This window comes from Stigmatopora nigra, chromosome 5, assembly GCF_051989575.1.
Source record: "Stigmatopora nigra isolate UIUO_SnigA chromosome 5, RoL_Snig_1.1, whole genome shotgun sequence".
In the NCBI taxonomy this organism is placed as follows: Eukaryota; Metazoa; Chordata; class Actinopteri; order Syngnathiformes; family Syngnathidae; genus Stigmatopora; species Stigmatopora nigra.
The window spans coordinates 15,557,724-15,578,481 of NC_135512.1; the positions used below are offsets into that span (position 1 = coordinate 15,557,724).

At 40.0% G+C, this 20,758-nt stretch overlaps 1 protein-coding gene across 9 annotated transcripts in view; it reads right to left on the reverse strand.

Annotated features, from left to right (window-relative positions):
* Positions 1-20,758, reverse strand: part of adcy1a (adenylate cyclase 1a) — a 59,592-nt gene that overhangs the window by 19,335 nt on the left and 19,499 nt on the right. For 5 of the 9 annotated variants that reach the window (XM_077716709.1, XM_077716702.1, XM_077716700.1 and 2 more), the window contains 6 exons: positions 18,078-18,272; positions 16,085-16,182; positions 15,892-15,976; positions 9,621-9,710; positions 9,077-9,351; positions 3,588-3,714 (listed from right to left, as the gene is read on the reverse strand). In XM_077716709.1, the coding sequence (XP_077572835.1) occupies positions 3,588-3,714; positions 9,077-9,351; positions 9,621-9,710; positions 15,892-15,976; positions 16,085-16,182; positions 18,078-18,272 (870 nt within the window). Of the gene's footprint in view, positions 1-3,587; positions 3,715-9,076; positions 9,352-9,620; positions 9,711-14,840; positions 15,825-15,891; positions 15,977-16,084; positions 16,183-18,077; positions 18,273-18,384; positions 18,491-20,758 lie in introns of those variants that run through there. The other 4 variants (XR_013326333.1, XM_077716706.1, XM_077716707.1 and 1 more) reach the window with 3 other exon arrangements.

Here is a 20,758-nt window from a genome sequence, read left to right on the forward strand (position 1 = left end):
GTTTGCATACAACTTGAACCTGCTAATGTCTAACCATATTAGCCCGAAGTTTTGTTTACATAAGCTCGGTCCTACATCACTGTCTTAGAAATATTGCCCTATAGTTCCTATAAAAAGACTGAGCTCTGTTCATTCAGAGAGAATTGCGAGGAAGGCAGGCTGTGAGAGGTTCACAGCTGTCGGAGCATTCTCCAACCATCCTGCAGTCCGGTAATAAACCTATTTTCTATTTAAATTGATCTCACTCGTTCTTAACCTGCTCCTGAAGTTGTATTTTCAGACCTATCAGTTTTTGTAAGATGAATATTTTGTAGGTGGGAAGCATTCATTAGTAAATGTACTAGTGTTTATCCAAGTTATAATGAATGTATGTCAACTAAAAACATGTGACTTTCATGTGGAAACTGAATTTGTTGGCGGTGGTGAGTGACTTCACAGTTCTCGGGTCGAAGGTTAGATCCCAAGTGGGTCCTTATTGTGTGGAGTTTGCTTTTGGATATGGGCTTCTATAATCTTTATAAAGTGTGATTTATGGGTGTGTGTGCGTGTGTGTGTGTATGTTATGATTCTTTCGCTGCGTTTCCAAGTCCTGCAATGTAGAGTTGACATTTTTGTGGTGGCCAGAAACGGCTGTCGGATCCTAATAGACGAGTGATTGAATTTCTTCACCTTCTGTGTGTAAACTCAACTTTTATTTGTTAAAACTGAAAGCAGAGTTGATTTATGAATGATTGTTTTTACATGATTTGCCCTAAACGCATCACATGGCTGATTGGTCGTAATGTTGGACGCCTTTCCACGTCATTTACAAACATCATTTTGGAAGAATTTCCGCTAGCGAGTTTCCCGGTGCTCCCTGGAACACTTTTTTCCCCCTGTCCTTACGGGAAGACTTGGCGAGACATGATGCTGCTGGCTGCACTGACCCAATTTACTAGTAAGGTAGGCCTCCTTTCCACGTCATTTACAAACGTCCTATTCGGAAGAATTCCCGCCACCGAGTTTCTGGCGTGACATGATTTATAAAACATCCATCCATCCATAAATCATGCGTTATCTATTCCCTTATAAAGTGTGATATATGGATGGAGGTGTGTGTATGCACCTGGAAAACCCACTGGGGTGTTTCCACTCGAAATTAGTTACATGGACTACGCATCCACCGCCATTGTGTGAATTTTTATTTTCGGCAGATTTTCATTTTGGTTTAAATTTTTTTACCAAAAATAATTTGTCAGCCTTTCATTTGAAACTGACTGTCAGTTTTCCTTACTTCCTAAAAGGCATACTCCTGCTTCTGTATATATTAACTCATCTCATTTTCTAAACCGCTTTATCCTCATAAGGGTCACGGGGGGTGCTGGGGCTAATCCCAGCTGTCACCAGGAAAGAGGCAGACACCCTGAATCGGTGACCTGCCGATCACAGAGCACAAGGAGACGGACAACCATGTACACTCACACCCATACCAAGGGGCAATCTAGAGTGTCCAATCAGCCTACCATGCATGTTTTGGGAATGTGGAAGGAAACCAGAGTACCCGGAGAAAACCCACGCAGGCCTATGGAGAACATGCAGGACCCCAGAGCTGCGAGGTGGACGCGCTCATCACTCCCACCACCGAGCTGCCCGGTATATGTTATACATTCCTTTTTTTGCATACTTTAAATACGTTGGCCCCGTCAAAAAGAGGAGTTCTCATTTTGTATCAAGTTGGGAAATGCGTAAACAATTGAAGCGCATCAAGATGGCAGCATAAACTTCTGCATTCCAAAGTGGTGGTGAGGCTTCGATCTCGGCGGTCATCTATAGTCCTTATAAAATGTGTTTTTTGGATGTGTGTGTGTATGTTAAGATTCTTTCACTAGGTTTGTCCAAACCATGCAACATAGAAAGTTAATTTTTTTTATGGTGGCCAGAAATGGCTGAAAGATCCTAATAGTGTAATTGCATTTCTTTGCATTTCTCTGCGTGTGTAAACTCAATATTTTATTTGTTAAACACTCATTTTTTAAAAGCCATATTTTTAATAGAGCAACAACAATTTTCTTTTGGTTCTAAACAAGCAGGTAGGACCTGCTTGTGATCTCTAAAATGTGAAAAACATGCATATTTTCAGATGTATTTGAGTAAATATTTCAGAGATAAACCTCTTTTAGATATCGGTAAGAACATAATGTCTTAGCTGTCTAGACTTTCCAGTTATTTCTACATTTTTTTTCTCTGATAGAGTGATTGTACCAGATACTTACTTCAATGTCACAAAAAAACCATGAAATTTGATTTTTTTTTTTTACTTTGTTAGGTAAACTGAAAAGGTGACCAAATCAGTTAGGTCAAGTACATATACATACAACAATGCTAGTATTTGGTAACATGTCCCTTGGCGATTTTTTACTTCAATCAGGCACATTTCGTAGCCATCCGCAAGCTTCCGGCAAGTTCTTGGTTGAATCTTTGATTCTTTTCTTGACAGAATTACTGCGGTTCGGTTAAATTTGTTGTCTGACATGGACTTGTTTCTTCAGCAATGTTTACATATTCTCAATGGGGTTTAAGTGAGGACTTACTGAAGCTCATTCATTTGGACACGCAATTTAATGTATCAAACTTGGGGATTGAAAGGTAAGAAAAAAGACACAATTGAAGGTGAAAGGGTATTTTCAAATTTACTGAAGGACATATTATTCAACGAAAGAAAGCAGTCTTTAAATTGAGTGATGAGCGGCACGTTGTTCTCCAAGTTACACTCCAACAAAGGTCTAGACTAGTGTGTCATCTATCGGGGAAACGAGGGTATTGCAGGGCAAAGGGAAATGAATGAGGTCATTGATTTTGACTATAATTTGGACAACGTCGGCGGGCCGGATTAAAAAGCCTAACGGGCCATATATGGTCCGCGGGATGTAGTTTGAAAAACTTTTACACACGCAAATAATACGCAATTTATTGATAATTTTGAGAGGGAGCGAATCCGGCGACGAATAACATGTACACAAGCCAATAATACGCAACTTATTGATAATTTTGATATAAGATATTTCGATATTAATGCTCTGACATTTACAAACTCTCTCTCTCATGATTATAATTTTGAGAGCAAGCGATTACCTGGTTGATCGCTTTCTACAGTAAACTCTCTCTCTCATGATTATAATTTTGAGAGTGAGTGAATCTGTTCGACAAAACGTCCGTTCGACAAACTGTCCATCGACCAAACGTCCGTTCGACCAAACATCTTTTCGACAAAACGTCCATCATTAACTTCAGACTATAGCAATATAAACAAGACTACTGAATATTCCAAAACTTGTGTTACTGCTAATTAATTATGAGTATTTAGAAAGTATCTTTTACACTAGGTGTTTATATCTCCAGTGGAAATGAAATTGGGTCCTCAGAAGATCTGCATCATTGATGATCAATTAACTTTCAAGCAACATACTCTCATAGGCTGCCAACCGTCTTTTTTTTTCAAAGACATTTTCAAAAGAATATTTTACACAACTGACGAACATTAAAACAAGTTTCTTGTTGCATCAAATGTCTGGGTTACTCTTAACATACATAGCGAATACAGTACATACTTGTGTTGCCCAAAGGTAGTCAAGACGCAGCTTCAGGTCGAGGTGTCTTGAGTGGAGAGCCAGTGCTCCAGAGAATAGCAGGACTGCAAACACAGGATCATAGCCCTGAGTGTGGAGAGCCCCACCACTGAGAGACAAAGGAGAACATCAAATGCTCATAAAATATGAATATCATCTTCTGGAGTTTTACAATGTTATACAGCATATGATGAAACCAATTTATGAATGAATAAATAAATGTGAAATTGAATTACAATAATAAAAACTAATTAATCTTCTATTGGCCAATTTGTTCAAATAAATATGAAATAATACTGTATATTATGGGTTTAAATTGCCTCATTTCTATTCATAACACGATTCACAGGTCTCGGTTTGCTTAGGTCTCGATTAATCTCGAAATAGTAATCACTCGAATATTGCAGAAAATGTAGACCAGAGATGGCAGCGATAATCTAAAACACAACAAATGTATGTATGTATATGTATGTATATGTGTGTGTATATATATATATATATATATAATATATATATATATATATATATATATATATATATATATATATATATATATATATATATATATATATATATATATATATATATATATATATATATATATATATATATATATATATATATATATATATATATATATATATATATATATATATATATATATATATATAGATATATATATATATATATATATATATATATATATATATATATATATATATAGATATAGATATAGATATATATATATATATATATATATATATATATATATATATATATATATATATATATATATATATATATATATATATATTATATATATACATACACATGTACATATGTATATGTATATATACATACACATGTACATATGTATATGTATATATATACATACACATGTACATATGTATATGTATATATATACATATACTTATACATATACATATGGAGGAGGGATGATGGGAAAGTAGTTACAGCTGTGTTGGCCTGGGGGCCCGGGCAGGGCTTTGTCACAGGGGTGGAGCCACAGCTCCATGTACCTGCAGATGAAAAGAAGCAACACACCCTACTACAGAGTGTGTGTCCAGGCTGACAGCCGTAACACCTCCCCCCTCAAGAGTCCACATGTTGACGAAATTGAACCACCAACCTGCCTCAATCAACTAATACAATCCTTATACAACTCTCCTCCTAAACCCGAGACACATATTTGGCAGATCCTATGGTATCAATACAGTCGTCTACTCTTGGCATAGGAAATGAGTCTGGAGCAGTTACTTTGTTCACCCGTCTGTAGTCGTTACAAAATCGAACAGTAGAATCTGGCTTTGGTACTAGTAAACATGGAGAGCTCCACGTACTGGAACTAGGGTGAGCTAGATCGTTGTCTACCAGATAGGCAATCTCTTTCTTCATTAGTTTCCTATTTTCAATATTAACCCTGTATGGATGCTGTTTAATGGGACGTGCCCCGCCTACATCAATATCACGTTCCAAAACAGTAGTGCGGGTGAGAACTTCCCCAAATAAAGTTGAGAAGTCTGAAATTAACTGAACCAGGTCAGACTCATGCTGTTTGTTTAGATGTTGCATTAACGTGGAAAGGTTTTGAAACATGTCAGAATTGCACAGCCGGGGAGATTGTGTTTGAGTCTCACACACCGTCAAACCATCCTCGTCTCCCTGCATCTGTGCCACATAGGCGTACTGGCGCTGTAACAGCGACAGATACGGGTGTTAGCGTACTGTGCACAACCGGCACTTCTTTAACACTCGTCTCGTGGATGATACAGTGTTCCCTCGGTTATCGCGGTTAATGGGGACCGGGACCCCTCGCAATAGCTGCATTTCCGCGAAGTAGGCATGCCCCTTCAAAAATGCTTAAAGAAACGTATAACACGTGCACAAAAGCACCACCAAGCAAAAACATCATAGTAGTCCGGATGGAGGATCTTCTGCAGTTTTTTTTGCACGTAAGAAACATCGTTATTGGTAGTTGTGAACATTGTTTTTTTGGGCGGTGAAGATGCGCCTATAAACAGCCATGACGTCATCAATGCGATTCCTGAACTCTCACCATGTTATTGACCATTTCTTTGGCCTTTTTTTTGATGCAATTACTAATTCGTATTGAATATTTTGTTTCCACCTCTTGTAAAGTGATGTAATTTATAATTTTAACTTAATATCTTTAAATTTTTTATTAATTTTTTTCCTGAAAAAAATCCGCGAAGCTCTGAGTCCGCGATAGCTGAAGCGCGAAGTAGTGAGGGAATACTGTATTCCTTGAGCATGTTCACGTGACACACTCTCGCCTGTTTTTTTGCGGTCGGGAGTGTTTACCAGGTAGTCTGTCTCACTCAACTTTTTACTTATCGAGTAAGGACCAGAGAATCGAGCCTGTAGAGAGGCTCCTTGTACAGGCTACAAAACAAGCACTTTATCGCCTGCCTGTAAAGGCCACCATACTGCCTTTTTGTCATATAAAGGTTTCATTCCTTCCTGCGCACGTCCTTCGAGTCACCTGACGATTTAACATCAGAGACTGTAGACTGAAGATGCAGTGTCTGAACCATTCCTGTCTCTTTCACGTTCAAATCCTTCACCTGGTCCTTTTTCTGATGTTTTTCCATTCCATTTCAATTCCTCGATTAGTAGTAACTCAGTAAGTGTTTCAAAAGTGGAAACTTTGCTTACCTCGCACCAACGTTTAAAGAATACTTCTTTTCCACGACTAAACTCAGCCACTGCCTGTCCAGGCTTTAATTTGTGATATCTGAACCTTTGGGGGTATGCCTCAGGCACCAGTTCATAAACATGCAACACTGCTGCTTCTACCTTATCATATACCAGCCCGTCTACTATCGACATTGTACTGAACGCTTCGAGACCTTTTCCAGACAGTTTACTTTGTAAGACTAGAGCCCAGCCTTCTGCTGGCAATTTATGTGACTGTGCTATCCGTTCAAACGCACTAAACCACGCCTCAACGTCTGTCTCACGAGACTGCGGTACAAGAGGAAGGCTTTTACTAACATTAAACCCCCAACTTTCTACCCTACTGGAACTCTTTGCGAGTTCAACTTCCAGCCTTTTTAGTTCAATCTCCTTCGCTATTCCTTTAGAGCAAGTTGATGGGCATATTGAAAATCGAACTCCAATTTCTTGAGCGCTAGCTGATGGACATACTCCCTATCCATAACCGCATATCGCATACGTAACATCTCTAGAGCAATATGGGGATCTTTCCCAACAGGTACAGTACCATTTCCCTCTGGTTTTCCCTTTAAACCAGCCATGGGATTAGGAACCGTAATTCTGGAGCCAACTAGTGGCGAAGGATCGCCATTCCTAGCTAGAGCCCGGACCCAATTGCAGTAATATTATAACACTTCCACCTGATGGACAAATAATATTACTGCAATTGGATCCGGGTTCGGGTTAAAAGTGCACTTTTTACCGGGAAATCGAGCATCCTGGGCTCGGTTATAGTCTCTAAAAATCACCAGTACTTTTATTTATGCTGCGATATTCGTATTTATTCATTTAATGCTGTTTTCGGCTGGATTTAAAGTCATTTTAGTGCATTTGGGGGGTTTTCGCCATTGACGTCCATGACTGTCTTATACCAGGGAAATCACTACGCTGGACTCGGTTTAAACTTCCAAAAAGCTCCAGTATTTGTATTTAATCACTAATCACTTTTCCGCGTGATTTTAGCACATTATAAATACTATAAATATACAAAATATTCCTGAATATTCTTGTCATGGGAAGAGTATTCAGGAATATTTTTATTAAGCAGCAGCACCATATTTGAACTTGTAGTAGTTGTTTAATTGATAACTCTTTGGAGTTCGAAATACGCAGAAATATATACCTGTTAAATGTATTTTAATTTTAAATAATTTCCCAATATTTATTTTTATTTATTTAGGAAATAAATATTCAAAATGATTTGCTGAGAACCCTAATTCAAAGATTAATCTCAATGTGTTCTATTCTGGTGTAAATTACAGTATCTACTGTTATAACTCCTTTCCTTGTTTGGTCGTGAATAAATGTCCATTTTATTATAAATGAATGTTGTTATCTGTAACTTGTTATTCTAAATTACTGTTGTTATCTGTAACTTGTTATTCTAAATTACTGTTGTTATCTGTAACTTGTTATTCTAAATTACTGTTGTTATCTGTAACTTGTTTTTCTAAATTAATGTTATCATTAACGGGCCGTATATAGCCCACTGGCCGAAGTTGAAAAACTTGTACACACACACGAGCGGGGGCAGGGCGAGCGCGTCGGTTAAATGTTCATCGGCTAGATCAGGGGTGGCCAACCCGCGGCTCGCGAGCCGCATGCGGCTCTTTGCCCGGTTTCATGCGGCTCTTACGTCCATATCAAAGTTTGTATTTGTGTTTTATTTTTATTTGCGTGTGCGCTTCGCTTAAGTTCAATACGGTATTTTCGTCCAATGCACATGTGCTTGGGATGAAAATATCTCCAAGTTTCCCAGCAGGAGCAAGGTCATTTGAGTAAACATTTTAAATAGAGTGGGAGAGCTCCCGTGAACCAGAAGCGACAATGAACGGCGTCGCGCACACAAAAAGTATCCCAAAGATCGAGCGTCGGCTGAAAAAGCCACACCCCCTGCGAGGCAGACCAAGGCGAGAGTGCTCAGCCGGGAGCAGCCAATAGGAGAGCGAGGTGTACACCCACGTGGTGGGCGCGCTAGTTAAAAGCCATTCATAATAAATGACAGCTCACAAGGAGCGAATGTTGCGCAAAAATAGGCTCTGATTTTATGACAGAAGTCCCACTAAGTAAAATGCATAGTAAAAGAAAAACGCTATGTTAAATTATTATATTTTTGTTTGTGGACTTGGTTGAACTGAGAGTTTGTCTGTGTGAGACAGTGCACACAATGTTCTTTGTTGATAATGACTGGCCTGTGCTGTTAGTACTGTGGGAGTCAATTTATGTCATTACTATGCTGGTTTGTGACATTTACAATAAATCTGGCTGAGCAAAGGTATGTGTGTGATGTGGCTCTTTGCGGTAACACAGTAAAAAATGTGGCTCTTTGCGGTAACACAGTAAAAAATGTGGCTCTTGGTCTCTGACTGGTTGGCCACCCCTGGGCTAGATAGTCGGTCGTCCAAATAGTCATTCGGCTAATTCTACGTTCGGCTAGATCGTCTTTTGGTGAGTTGGCTGTCGGCCATATGTCAGTCAGCTAAATGTCTTTCGCCATGTAGACCGGCCACGATGGATGGATGATGGATGGATGATTCAACTTCAGATAGGCTGCAAGGCAGTCATACTAACCACACGGCCACTCTGTGCGCCCATTTAGTTTAAATCTTCAAAATGTACTTCTGTTCCACTATTTAACATTTTTTTAATGACATCAAAGATTGAGCACACACGTGTCCTATATTCTACTAAAACTCCATATACCTTTATCTTACCCGATAGCTTGACGATACCCATTGGTCTCCATGATGACTGTGTAAGTGATAGACAGAAGGAGGAGCAGGAGGTTCTTTGCCAGTGAAGAGACTCTAAGGTAGGGGACAATGCTCAGCGTACCAGCTAAGCAGGACAACAGGGCATATGCCACATTTAGACCAGCTCTATCTGCAGCTGTGCTGTTAGGGGGGTCAAGAACAAACATGTCTGCAGAGGAATCCTGCACAGAGTTGTTGCATTGGATTTGAACTCGACCCCATGGAATACATCCTACCTATAAAAGTGGAAGACAATAAATGAGATTTAACAGAGACAATATCAAAACAACCAAGTTTAGACAAGTGTTAAGGCCTGAGATCTGATAGACATAGAAAATTAGATTATGTAAAATTATATTACAAATAAAACTAGTTTATATTTATATAATGCTTAAATAAGGATATATATTGTATGTTTACAAAAGCTATCGGGTTGGGAACATTTCCTTCAATTGAAATTGTTTCATAATTTCTGTATCAAGTCATGTAAAGAAAGAGGATTTACCATGCAGGCCTGTGTGACGGAATACGAGAACAAAACAAGGAAGACACACACGACTGTTCGTATCTGGATAGTGAGGCAGCCTGGTTGACACTAACAGCAAAAGAAAGGCTTGGTGAGAAAATATTAGACATCAAAACAAAAGGGTGGTTTTACATGACTTTTTTGGTAGACTTATTGACGAGTAACTTCATGCAGCAAAGTGCAATTGTTTTAACATCATTCAATTCACACCCAGTGAAAGATTAATCAAGAATATCACTTGAACCCATTGAACTTAAATAAATACTGCACAAGCTGTACATCTTTGTATCTTAATTAACTTTCAGTTATGGAGTATGCTGCATCATATTGAATAACTATACATCATTATCATTTAGTATACATGAGCTACACTTAGTATAAGCTTTAAGTGAATTTGAACACATTTTTTGCTTTAAAACAAGTCACCATCATTTTATTTCTTTCCACCAATGAAGGATGTTTTGTACATCCTTATTGAAAAGGAGATGTGCTGAGGCGTCTTGAAGTATTTGTACCCTGTTTTTACTAAAGCGATGAGATTGTGAATGCATTTTGAAAACTGTCATGCCCATGCAATCAATGTAAATTAATCAGGGCCTCTGAATGTAAGAAAAATGGACAAAATAAAAGAAAGGGTAGAACACCGTTGGACAATTGTGACAAATGGTCCTTAAAGTCGTTTCTGCTTGCAAGTGAAAATCCAAAAGGGTGTCTTTTCTAACGTCAAACATGACATTTAAATCATCTTTTTGAGGTAGGAGTTAATATGCATGATGAGCATCCAGAGGCGGAGTGGACATTCAGGCAAGACCCTGGCCATGGCATCTCAGACCTTTTTAAGGGACTGAGATTTGGCTCTACACCTGGAGGCAGAGGGTTGATGTCTTATCGAAAGAGTGAAGACATCTGTAGTGATTAAATATTCATAAAAGGATTGTGAGTGGAGACTGGGATCCCATTGAACTGGCGATTTGAGTGGCAGCCATCTATTGAAGCAGATGCAAGAATCCTCCCCCATGTGTGGCAAAAGGTTTACTACATATGGAGGGTAATTGTCACCATGTTCTGAGAAATTTAGTTTAGACAGTTTCTAGTCTTGGACATTGACTCTAAAAAATGGGGAAATCAAATAGCAAAACTGTTGATTAAGGCCACCGAAAGACAAAAACTAATCCATTGGAATTGGAAGTTGTAGAAAACCAATGCTCATCAAAAATTGAGTGAGGCCCAGCGGATTGAATGGTTGGCACGTCGGCCACACAGCTCTGGGCCTTGGGTTCAAATCTAGATCGTACCACCTGTGTAGAGTTTGCATGTTCTCCCCTGGCCTGCCTCTTTTACTCTGGTTTCCTCCCGCATTCCAAAGAGATGCAATGTAGGTAGACGAGACACTATATATTGCCCCCAGGTATGGGTGTGAGTGTGAATGGTTAATCATGTGCATGTGCCCTATGATCGAATGGCCACTGATACAAAGTGTTCCGTGCCTCTGGCCCAGAGTCAGCTGGGATAGGATCCAGCACGCCCCTCGACTCTAGTGAGGATAAAGCGGTTCAGAAAATGAATGAATAAAAGAATAAATATGACTTTGCTGGCCGTCTTCAAAAGAGATGAACTCAAAAGAAATGCACCTGCAGGTTAAAGTAAATTAAATGCAAAAGAGACAAAAGAGAAAGGCATAACTTTATACAATTATCTCCATTTTGTTGCGCTATTAAAAAATTCCCTTTTGAAAAAAAGGTTGTTTAACAAATAAAAGATTGAGTTTACACACTTAGAAAAGGTGAAGAAATTCAATCACTGGTCTATTGGGATCCGACAGCTGTTTCTGGCCACAATAAAAAGTTTAAACTGTCCACGCTACACGGTTTAGAAAAACGTAGCGAGAGATTCTTAACATAAACACACACACACACCCATAAAGCACGCTTCATAAGGATTATATATTACCGCAGACTAATAGGAAATAGAAAGCACTCTTTAACAGTTCTCAAAGAAAAATATTGATGAGTCCCATCCAATGTTCCCTCTAAACTGCGCGCGTGCACAATTGTGCGCTACTCTTGTCTTCTCTGCACAGCAGCAATCATATGGCGCGCAGTAAATAAAATCCATTTTTTTACCTCTTTCCCCATGATGGCGCTGTTTACACGGCAGCCAGTGCCAGTAGCTCTGTCCACTCTAATGTATTTTGTGTTTTACAGCCCTTCTATCAAGCGGTGAAATCGGGTGAGAACTGTCTAAATCTACATAAATCGTTTGTCTTTAACCTACACAATGGACTATAAATGGAAATTAGCTCTCAGCTAAAATCTTACATATGCTTATTAACATCAACATAAATATGTTCATTGATATGTGCTATCCCTTATTAAATAAATCGAAGCTAAATCATGATAAATAATGCATATAAATGGAAACATGACAATCTCAAGTGACACATTCAGCAGCAAAGTCATTTGAACGAGAATGAGAAGTGAAAAGGACAGATGTGTAAAATAAGGTAAAATTTGAGTCGGATTTGTGCATATTCTATTGGCATTTATGAAGATGTTTTATTCAGATATTTCTTCATTCATTTTCTGAACCACTTTAACCGGAGTACCCGGAGAAAACTCACGTCAGAGGAGAGCATGCAAACTCCACTCAGTGAGGACTGACCTAGAATCGAACCCACGGACCCAGAACTGTGAAGGCCGATGCGCTAATCAATCTGCCACTATGCCACCCTGAAAATAATAGTTATATTAATATATAATGTAATGTAATAGTAATAGTAGTGGTGGTGGCGGTGGGAATGGTAATGGCAATGGTAATGGTAATGGTAATGGCAATGGCAATGGCAATGGCAATGGTAATGGTAATGGAAATGGTAATGGCAATGGCAATGGTAATGGCAATGGTAATGGAAATGGCAATGGCAATGGTAATGGTAATGGTAATGGAAATGGAAATGGTAATGGCAATGGTAATGGCAATGGTAATGGCAATGGTAATGGCAATGGTAATGGCAATGGTAATGGCAATGATAATGGCAATGGTAATGGCAATGGTAATGGCAATGGTAATGGCAATGGTAATAGTAAAATTGATAATAATAAACACACTACAATAAAAACTAGCAGTGATGTTCCAAGCTAAAATAACGATGATGTAATGTACATTATGTGTCTGCTGCTGACTTTGGAGTTCTGCTTCTCTATCATTCATTAAATGATTATCTGGAAACTTGGTAGCTATGTAGCATGGGCCCGTTTTTTGTCAATAAATAGAGCTTGATGTTTTTATTTTCATCAGGGCTGATGAATCAATTGCATAATTATTACTGCCTGTCTTGCCTCTTTGTGTTCAGTAGAGGGCATACGCGCACAGCTTTCAGCCTCTAGCAGCGGTGCTCAATATGTCGATCACGAGCTACCAGTCGATAGCTAAGGTACTATTAGTAGATCACATGACAGTAAAATTTGATCAAGTAAAACAATACAATAACATTCAAAGGGCACCGTTCAAAGCGGCTGCTTGTCTCAATAGCTCCTTAAACCCTCACTCGAATTCTGTGTTTGTACAGCTTTTTTACGGATTTTTATCCTTTATTTTGTTTTATTGTCTCTTAAGACTTTAGTTGTTACTTCACTTTATATATTATATTCGATACTTTAATGTTTTGGGACTTTACTTTCAAGACTCTACTCCAAGACTCAAGCTGTGCGAGAGGCAGTCTTTGATCTATTAGTTTAGTCCATCTCTTCAAATTCAAATTTTGGACACTATTTTTGACCCACTCAGCCATGCCTATGCTACTTTACACAAAGGATCAACTGTTAGCGCTACGCAACACCGGGATTCCCCTGGACCTGGACTTGGACCTCCCTGCTGAGTTAAAGAGGAAGAGAAGAGGATGCAGAGCCGGACGAAAATGTCTGGAGAAAAAGCAACGCTTCAGACCCAGCATTCCATCTATTATTATGGGGAACGTAAGATCTCTCCCCAACAAGATGGAAGAGCTAACGGCGCTGACCAAGCAACAAGGACAATATCGGAGCATCTGCATTATGTGCTTCATGGAGACCTGGCTGGATGAGCAAATACCAGACTTTCTCATCTCCTTGGATGGCTTTCAACTGGAGAGGGGGGACAGGGATGCTGAGGAGAGCGGTAGGAAGAAAGGTGGGGGACTAGCTGTCTTTATTAACAGTAGATGGTGCAGTCCTAGTCCTGGGCATATTACTGTGAAGGAGAAATTTTGCACTTGAGATATCAAGCTAGTAGCTGTTAGCATCAGGCCGTTTTACATCCCCCCCGGGAGTTCTCGCACGTCATCGTAATAACTGTGTATATACCTCCTTCGGCCGATGCGGCAGTGGCTTGTGAGCTGCTCCACACTACTGTGTCCCGGCTACAGACGCCACACCCCCAGTGTCTCCTTCTTATCTCTGGTGATTTTAACCATGCTCCCTTGACTTCGACTCTCACCACCTTCACTCAGTATGTGAAGTGCCACACCAGGCAACGAAAAACTCTGGACCTGCTGTATGCCAACACAAAGGAGGCATGCAGCTCAGTCCCCCTGCCCCCACCGGGCCGCTCAGACCACAACCTGGTCCAACTGATCCCCACCTACATCCCTATGGTGAGGAAAACAAAACCTACCACGAGGATCATACAAAGATGGACCGAGGAGACCAGCATGGTACCGAGGGACTGTTTCGAGACAACTGACTGGGAGGTGCTGTGCAATTCACATGGGGAAGACACCGACAGCTTGACCCACTGCATCACAGATTACATTAACTTCTGTGTTGAGAACATCGTACCCTCCAAGAAGGTCCGTTGTTACTCCAACAATAAGCCGTGGGTTACCAGGGATCTAAGGGCCCTCCTGAACAAGAAGAAGAGGGCTTTGAGGTCTGGGGAGAAGGAGAGTCTTAAAATGGTCCAGAAGGAGCTGAAGAGAGAGATAAGGAGAGGAAAGACCAGCTACAGGAGGAGGCTAGAGAAGCAACTCCAAAGAGGCAACACCAAAGAGGTCTGGAGGAGCTTGAGGACCATCTCGGGCCATGGAGGCAACAGTGGGAGAGGCCCGCAGTCCGGAGACGGGGAGTGGGCCAATGAACTGAATCAGTTCTTTAACAGATTCAGCCCTGCCCCTGCTCCCCTGACCCCCCAGACCAGAAGCAACTCCCCCCCTCGTTCTCCTCCTCCTCTTCCTCCCCCTCTTCCACCGGTCTCTGCATCACTGTCGACCAGGTGACAAAACAACTAAAGAAGATCGAGGCAAGGAAGGCTACCGGTCCAGATGGCCTCAGCTCCAGACTACTGAGAGAGTGTGCGGATCAGCTTGGCACAGTGATTCTGCATATTTTCAACCTCACCCTCAGTCTGCAGAAGGTCCCCACCTTGTGAAATACTTCCTGCGTGGTCCCAGTCCCAAAGACTGCGAACCCCAGGGAGCCAAACCACGTCAGGCCGGTAGCACTAACCTCTCACCTGATCAAGACACTGGAGAAGATCATCCTCAACCACCTGAGCTCCCTGATGAATGCAGAGCTGGACCTTGTGCAGTTTTTTGACATCTCCAGTGCATTCAACACCATTCAGCCGGTCCATCTGAGAGGGAAACTGGAAGAGGCTGGAGTAAGGAACCACTTAGCCTCATGGATCATCGACTTCCTCACCGACAGACCACAATATGTGAGACTCCAGGACTGTGCGTCTGATGTGGTAACTTGCAGCACCGGGGCCCCACAAGGCACAGTGCTTTCCCCACTCCTCTTCTCCCTCTACACTTCAGACTTTAAACATAATACAGACACCTGCCACCTCCAGAAATTCTCCGATGAGATTGCCATTGTTGGACGAGTGACTGACGGGAACGACCTGGAGTATAGGGGAGTCATCACAGCCTTTGTCGACTGGTGCAGGCAAAACCACCTGTACATCAACACCAGTAAGACAAAGGAAATGGTCGTTGACTTTCGGAGGACACCTCAACAGACCACTCAGGTGAACATCCAGTGTAAAGACATTGAAATCGTGGAGAATTTGAAGTACCTGGGTGTTCACCTCAACAGCAAACTAGACTGGTCCACAAAAATAGATGCCCTGTACAGAAGGGGCCAGAGCCGCCTCTACCTGTTGAGGAGCCCACGGTCCTTTGGATTGTCCAGGTCACTGCACTGCAATCTGGTATATTTAATCTTTAAAAAAGGACAAAAAGGTACAAAGAGAATGGTATAAGAGAAGTTCCTACCTGTACACTTGTCAGATGTAGATACATGACACAGGCCACATGAAGACAAACACACAACACCAAGAGAAGCTGTACCAGTATCCCCCTTTGAGAGAAAGAGAGTTATATGATAGTAAGTTTATTTGCTGTTTGCACATCAACTAATATCAAAATTTGACAGTATATATCATAAAGCATCGAGAAAGAAACATACTTAGGCATCATTAACAGATAGATAATGCCAAAAAATCCAGCCAGGATCAAAGAAACAACCACTGCCCCAGTGAAATGTTCATCAAACATCTGGTTGTACTGAGAAAGGGATTTAAGAAAAAACAGATGTCAAAATGCATTCATTCAGTCATCGTTTCAGCCGATGTAGAAGAGAATGATACCCTTGTTTATAATGAACATTCTTTAACAATTTCTCTTTTAACAAATACCTTCTTTGATACTTACTAAACTTCATGTTTTTATAATTCATAACAGATTGAGGCATTTAGAACAAATCTGAGAAGCACGCCCATACAACAGGGTCTTCAATTAAATATTACTGCCAGAATGTGACATCTCAGTTCCCCCAAATAACTATTCGAGTAGATGTCACAAGATGTTGTTTTGGAACTAATATTGTTTGAGATATTATTACTAAAGAATGTCAGAGGACCTATATATTTTTTTATTTTTCATAAATACATAATGACTCCTGAAGGCCTTTACTTGTAGTATTTTGCAAGGGTGCTATAGATAATAGAATGACATTTTACTGAGCCACAAATCATCACATATCTTTAATGAACCACTATCCTCATTAGGGCACAAGGAGACGGACAACCATACACACTCACACCCATACCTAGGGGAAATTTAAAATTCAGCCTATCATGCATGTATTTGGAATGTGGGAGGAAACAAGAATACGCAGAGGAAACCCATACAGACCGGGGAGAACATGCAAACTCCATGCAGGTGGACATGACCTAGATTCGAAACCAGGACCCCACTACTTGTGAGGACGACGCGCTAAACACTCGTGCCACCGGACCGCCCTGAGCCACACCACACATTCTTATTTTTGTAAAATAAACCAAAAAGCACAAAAAAGTTTTAATCCCATTTCTCTGTTAGCCAGAAAATTAGTTGTTTTTGGGAATCTGGGAGAAAATTGGAGTAACTGGAGACCTATGCAGGCCCGGGAACTTAGTCCTCTTTCGTTTAGTTTCATTATTGTGTCAGCCAGTTGTTGGGGACCTTGTTCTCAAGTTTGCGGAGTGTGTGTGTGCCTGCGTTCTGATGGGTTATATATATACAATATTGCATTTACACTATAAAACTATTGGATAATTGTAGAATTAAGTATTCTGGAATAAAGTTATCGGAATTCATTTAAAATTAATGACAAAATTAAAGGCAGAAAGATTGCGTGACCTGTCTTTTGGTCGCCGGTCTTTTGGTCCCTTTTGGTCGCCGGTCAAATGTACTTAGATATTAAACAGTACTTAGATATTAAACAGTACTTAGATATTAAACAGTACTTAGATATTAAACAGTACTTAGATATTAAACAGTACTTAGATATTAAACAGTACTTAGATATTAAATATAATATTTAATATCTCTCTCTTAGATATTAAACTCTCTCATGAATATAATTTTTAGAGCTGGCTTCAACAGTAAACCCTCTGTCACCATTTGTCCAACGACCAAAAGGGACCAAAAGACCGGCGAGCAAACGACCGAGCACCAAAGATTGTTAAAGTAACAATGGTTAATGGTCGTTAACAATGATTAACATTTCCGTTGACATTTTAATTATTCTTGCAACCCTCCAAATTCACGTTTTGTTTCTCATTTAATGTTTTACTGGCTCTACCCACGCACAAAGAGGAGAAAAATCACATATTCTACCGAGAGTTTCCCAAATAATTACCTCTAACAGTACAATAAAGGGTGGAAGGAATAAAACAATATCGCACATATTAGTACTCACAAACAAAGACATCATAAGCCACAAGCGTGGGTGCAAAGAGAAAATGTATATGAGTTTTGGGATGTATGGGTGTGAGAGAAAAATATTTATCAGAAGTGAAATGGGGAAATTTGTGTACTTGTAGTTTTACTGCATTGTGTCTGCCTATGAACATTTGCCCAGCAGGTTATTTAGTTTTTTTTTTTTTTGCATGTTCAGTAGGTGTGGGTAGTCTTACCATGCGCTCTCTGTCTCTATTTCTAAAGAATAAGGTCAGGTAATTTAAATCTGATGTCCCTGACTCAGTCTGCCGAGCTTCGATAAGGCGCCCGATGTAGCGGTTGACTCGTGATCCTGGTGAGGGCTGGATGCTGGAAGCTGAGAAAGAGGTCCGATTTCTTAACTTCTCAGATGCAGTCCTCAAAGCTCTCCGCTGTTACAGACGGCATAAATAAAAAGACTCAGCAATAAAAAGGGTCTTGCGACTATTATAAATCTGGCAATACACTCTGACAATAATTTTGCACATGCCGGACAATGCCAACCTGGGTTTTCGCCAGCGAAATCTATAGATTAGAACACAGGTGTCATAGTCTGGCCAGCCGCATCATTTTGTGCAGCCCGAGGAAGTAAATCATCAGTGCCGACTTTCTGTTTTAGGATCAAATTTAAATGAAGATTATTGATTCTGAGGAATATTTCCTGATTCTCTCCTTTTCAAAATCAATAATTGCATTTTTTAAAACCCATTTATTTCCTATTGGGTTATTAGTTCAAAAGACATTTTTTAAAATCTAAACATGAATATATAAAAATATTTTCTGTTCTACACTTTATTATTGAACATAGTCATTAAAATATATATTTTGCTTTCTTTTGAAATAAAACAAATGATTAAGACATTTTCCCTTATTAAGAAAAAAAAATCTCAAATAAACCTTGTTTAGATCTATAAAAAACTGAATATTTAGGGCTTTTGATCCAGTTCTTTTAATCTGATTTTCTAAAAAAAATGATCCAGCCCACATGAAATCAAGTTGCCGTTAATGCGGCCCGCGAACCAACCCTAGTCTGAAACCCTTGGATTATAACAAGACATGGGTTAATGTTGAAGAAAGATCAAGAGGCAGGGTTGTGAAAAAGTAAACCTTTAGATTTTTTAAGGTAACAATGATTTTAAAAGTCAACAATGGGAGACAATGAAAAACAGGGCAGGGACTTATCAGTGGGGGCCAAAAATGGGAGAGAGGTGGGGTACTCCAAAATCAGTATTAATTACAACTAAAACATTAAAACATATGGATTCATGACAAGGGTTCCCACCACCTGACCACTACAAAAAGCCTCCAGGCTTGGGAAAAAAAGGGAATTTAATACACACTTAAAAGTAAAAAGCCTAAGAACTCTTGAATAGGTACACTAGTCAAACAGGCACAAAATTACACAAAATAACAAGACACTAAAAAAGAATACAGCGGCCAGCAATCTTCTGCATTGAGGAGGCTGAGCAGAATTATACTTGCACAAACCCTTGGTGAGACAAAGTGATCAATGCATTTTCTTTTTTTTTCTTTTTTAAACCAAAACGGTCACGGCCACAAATGCTGCTTTATCCCAGTTGACAGCTGACAAGAGCGTGAGCAAGGAAATTGGAAGGGGCAGAACTCGACATTAACAAGTAAATAGGAAGATACAACCCTCCTTTCTTCCTTCGCTGCACTAAAAGCACTTTGACACCACATTATCATTGACGTCCTGATGACATACTATCAGGAGAAATGTTTGGTTGAGTACTTTGCTCAAGGATACTGGGATGAGGTTACCAGAGCGGGGAATTAAACCACAACCTGTGTTAGGGAACAACTACTTTACCACTGTGCCACATGAACCACGTATAGCAGGTCTCTGAATTCTGATGTGCTAATGCATTGAGATGTCTAACAGAAGTACTGCAACAAACATACTACGATGTTACGTCTGGTAGGGAGGCTGACTACTGGACATGGAATGGACCCAAGTTCAGAGAAACAGACAGCAAAGGAGGAGAAAGTATTTAATGCACCGTTTTTTCACGACTATAAGGTGCACTAAAAAGTCTTTAATTTTCTCCAAATTAGACAGGGTGCCTTATAATGCGGAGCGCCGTGTGAATGCGCCGAGTTCCAAGTTCGGACTGAGAGCACTTCTGACCGACACGCTTGTTATATAAAGAAAAGGCGGACCTGGGTGGGGTCAAGCATGCGGAGGGGGTCTGTGTATAAAGACGCTAAAGGCACGCCCCTACCAGGTACCCGTATATAGTGTGGGCATGTGCTTTATTGCAAAACAATTTCGGTTTGGTTTCTAAGGCCCAAGCAGAGTAGGGCCAAAATGCAGGAAGCGAAGGCAGACAAGACACAAAGTGCTGATGAAAAAACACTAGGTAAAATGGGAAACATAGACAGAATAAACCTTACAAACATAAAATTGGTTAAAAAATAACAACAAACTAAACGGAACGGGAGAAGCACACAGACAGGGAGAGGCATCCTGACGAAAGACGACACAACCAGAGATAGAAAACACTCGCACACCGACGACCAAAAACTCGGTGTTTAAATACACAGACAGGGTGTGATGACAACAATAAAGATAAAACAATAAAACAGAACATGGAATGTGGTGTAGTCTAAAAAAGGAAGAAGAACAATGTGAGGATAAAGTTAATTTGGATTATTAAAAACAAATAAATGAAAAGAAAGATATTTGCATTTCCAAAGAAATGATCACGTGCTTATTTAGGAATCTTATAAATGGAATAATAGAATCTCAAATAATGCATTGACCTCAATAACGCTACCCATATAGGCAAGAGCTGAAGTATAGTGGATTGAAGCTATCCCAGGTAAGTCTTAGGTGATTGACACAATTGGACTGTTT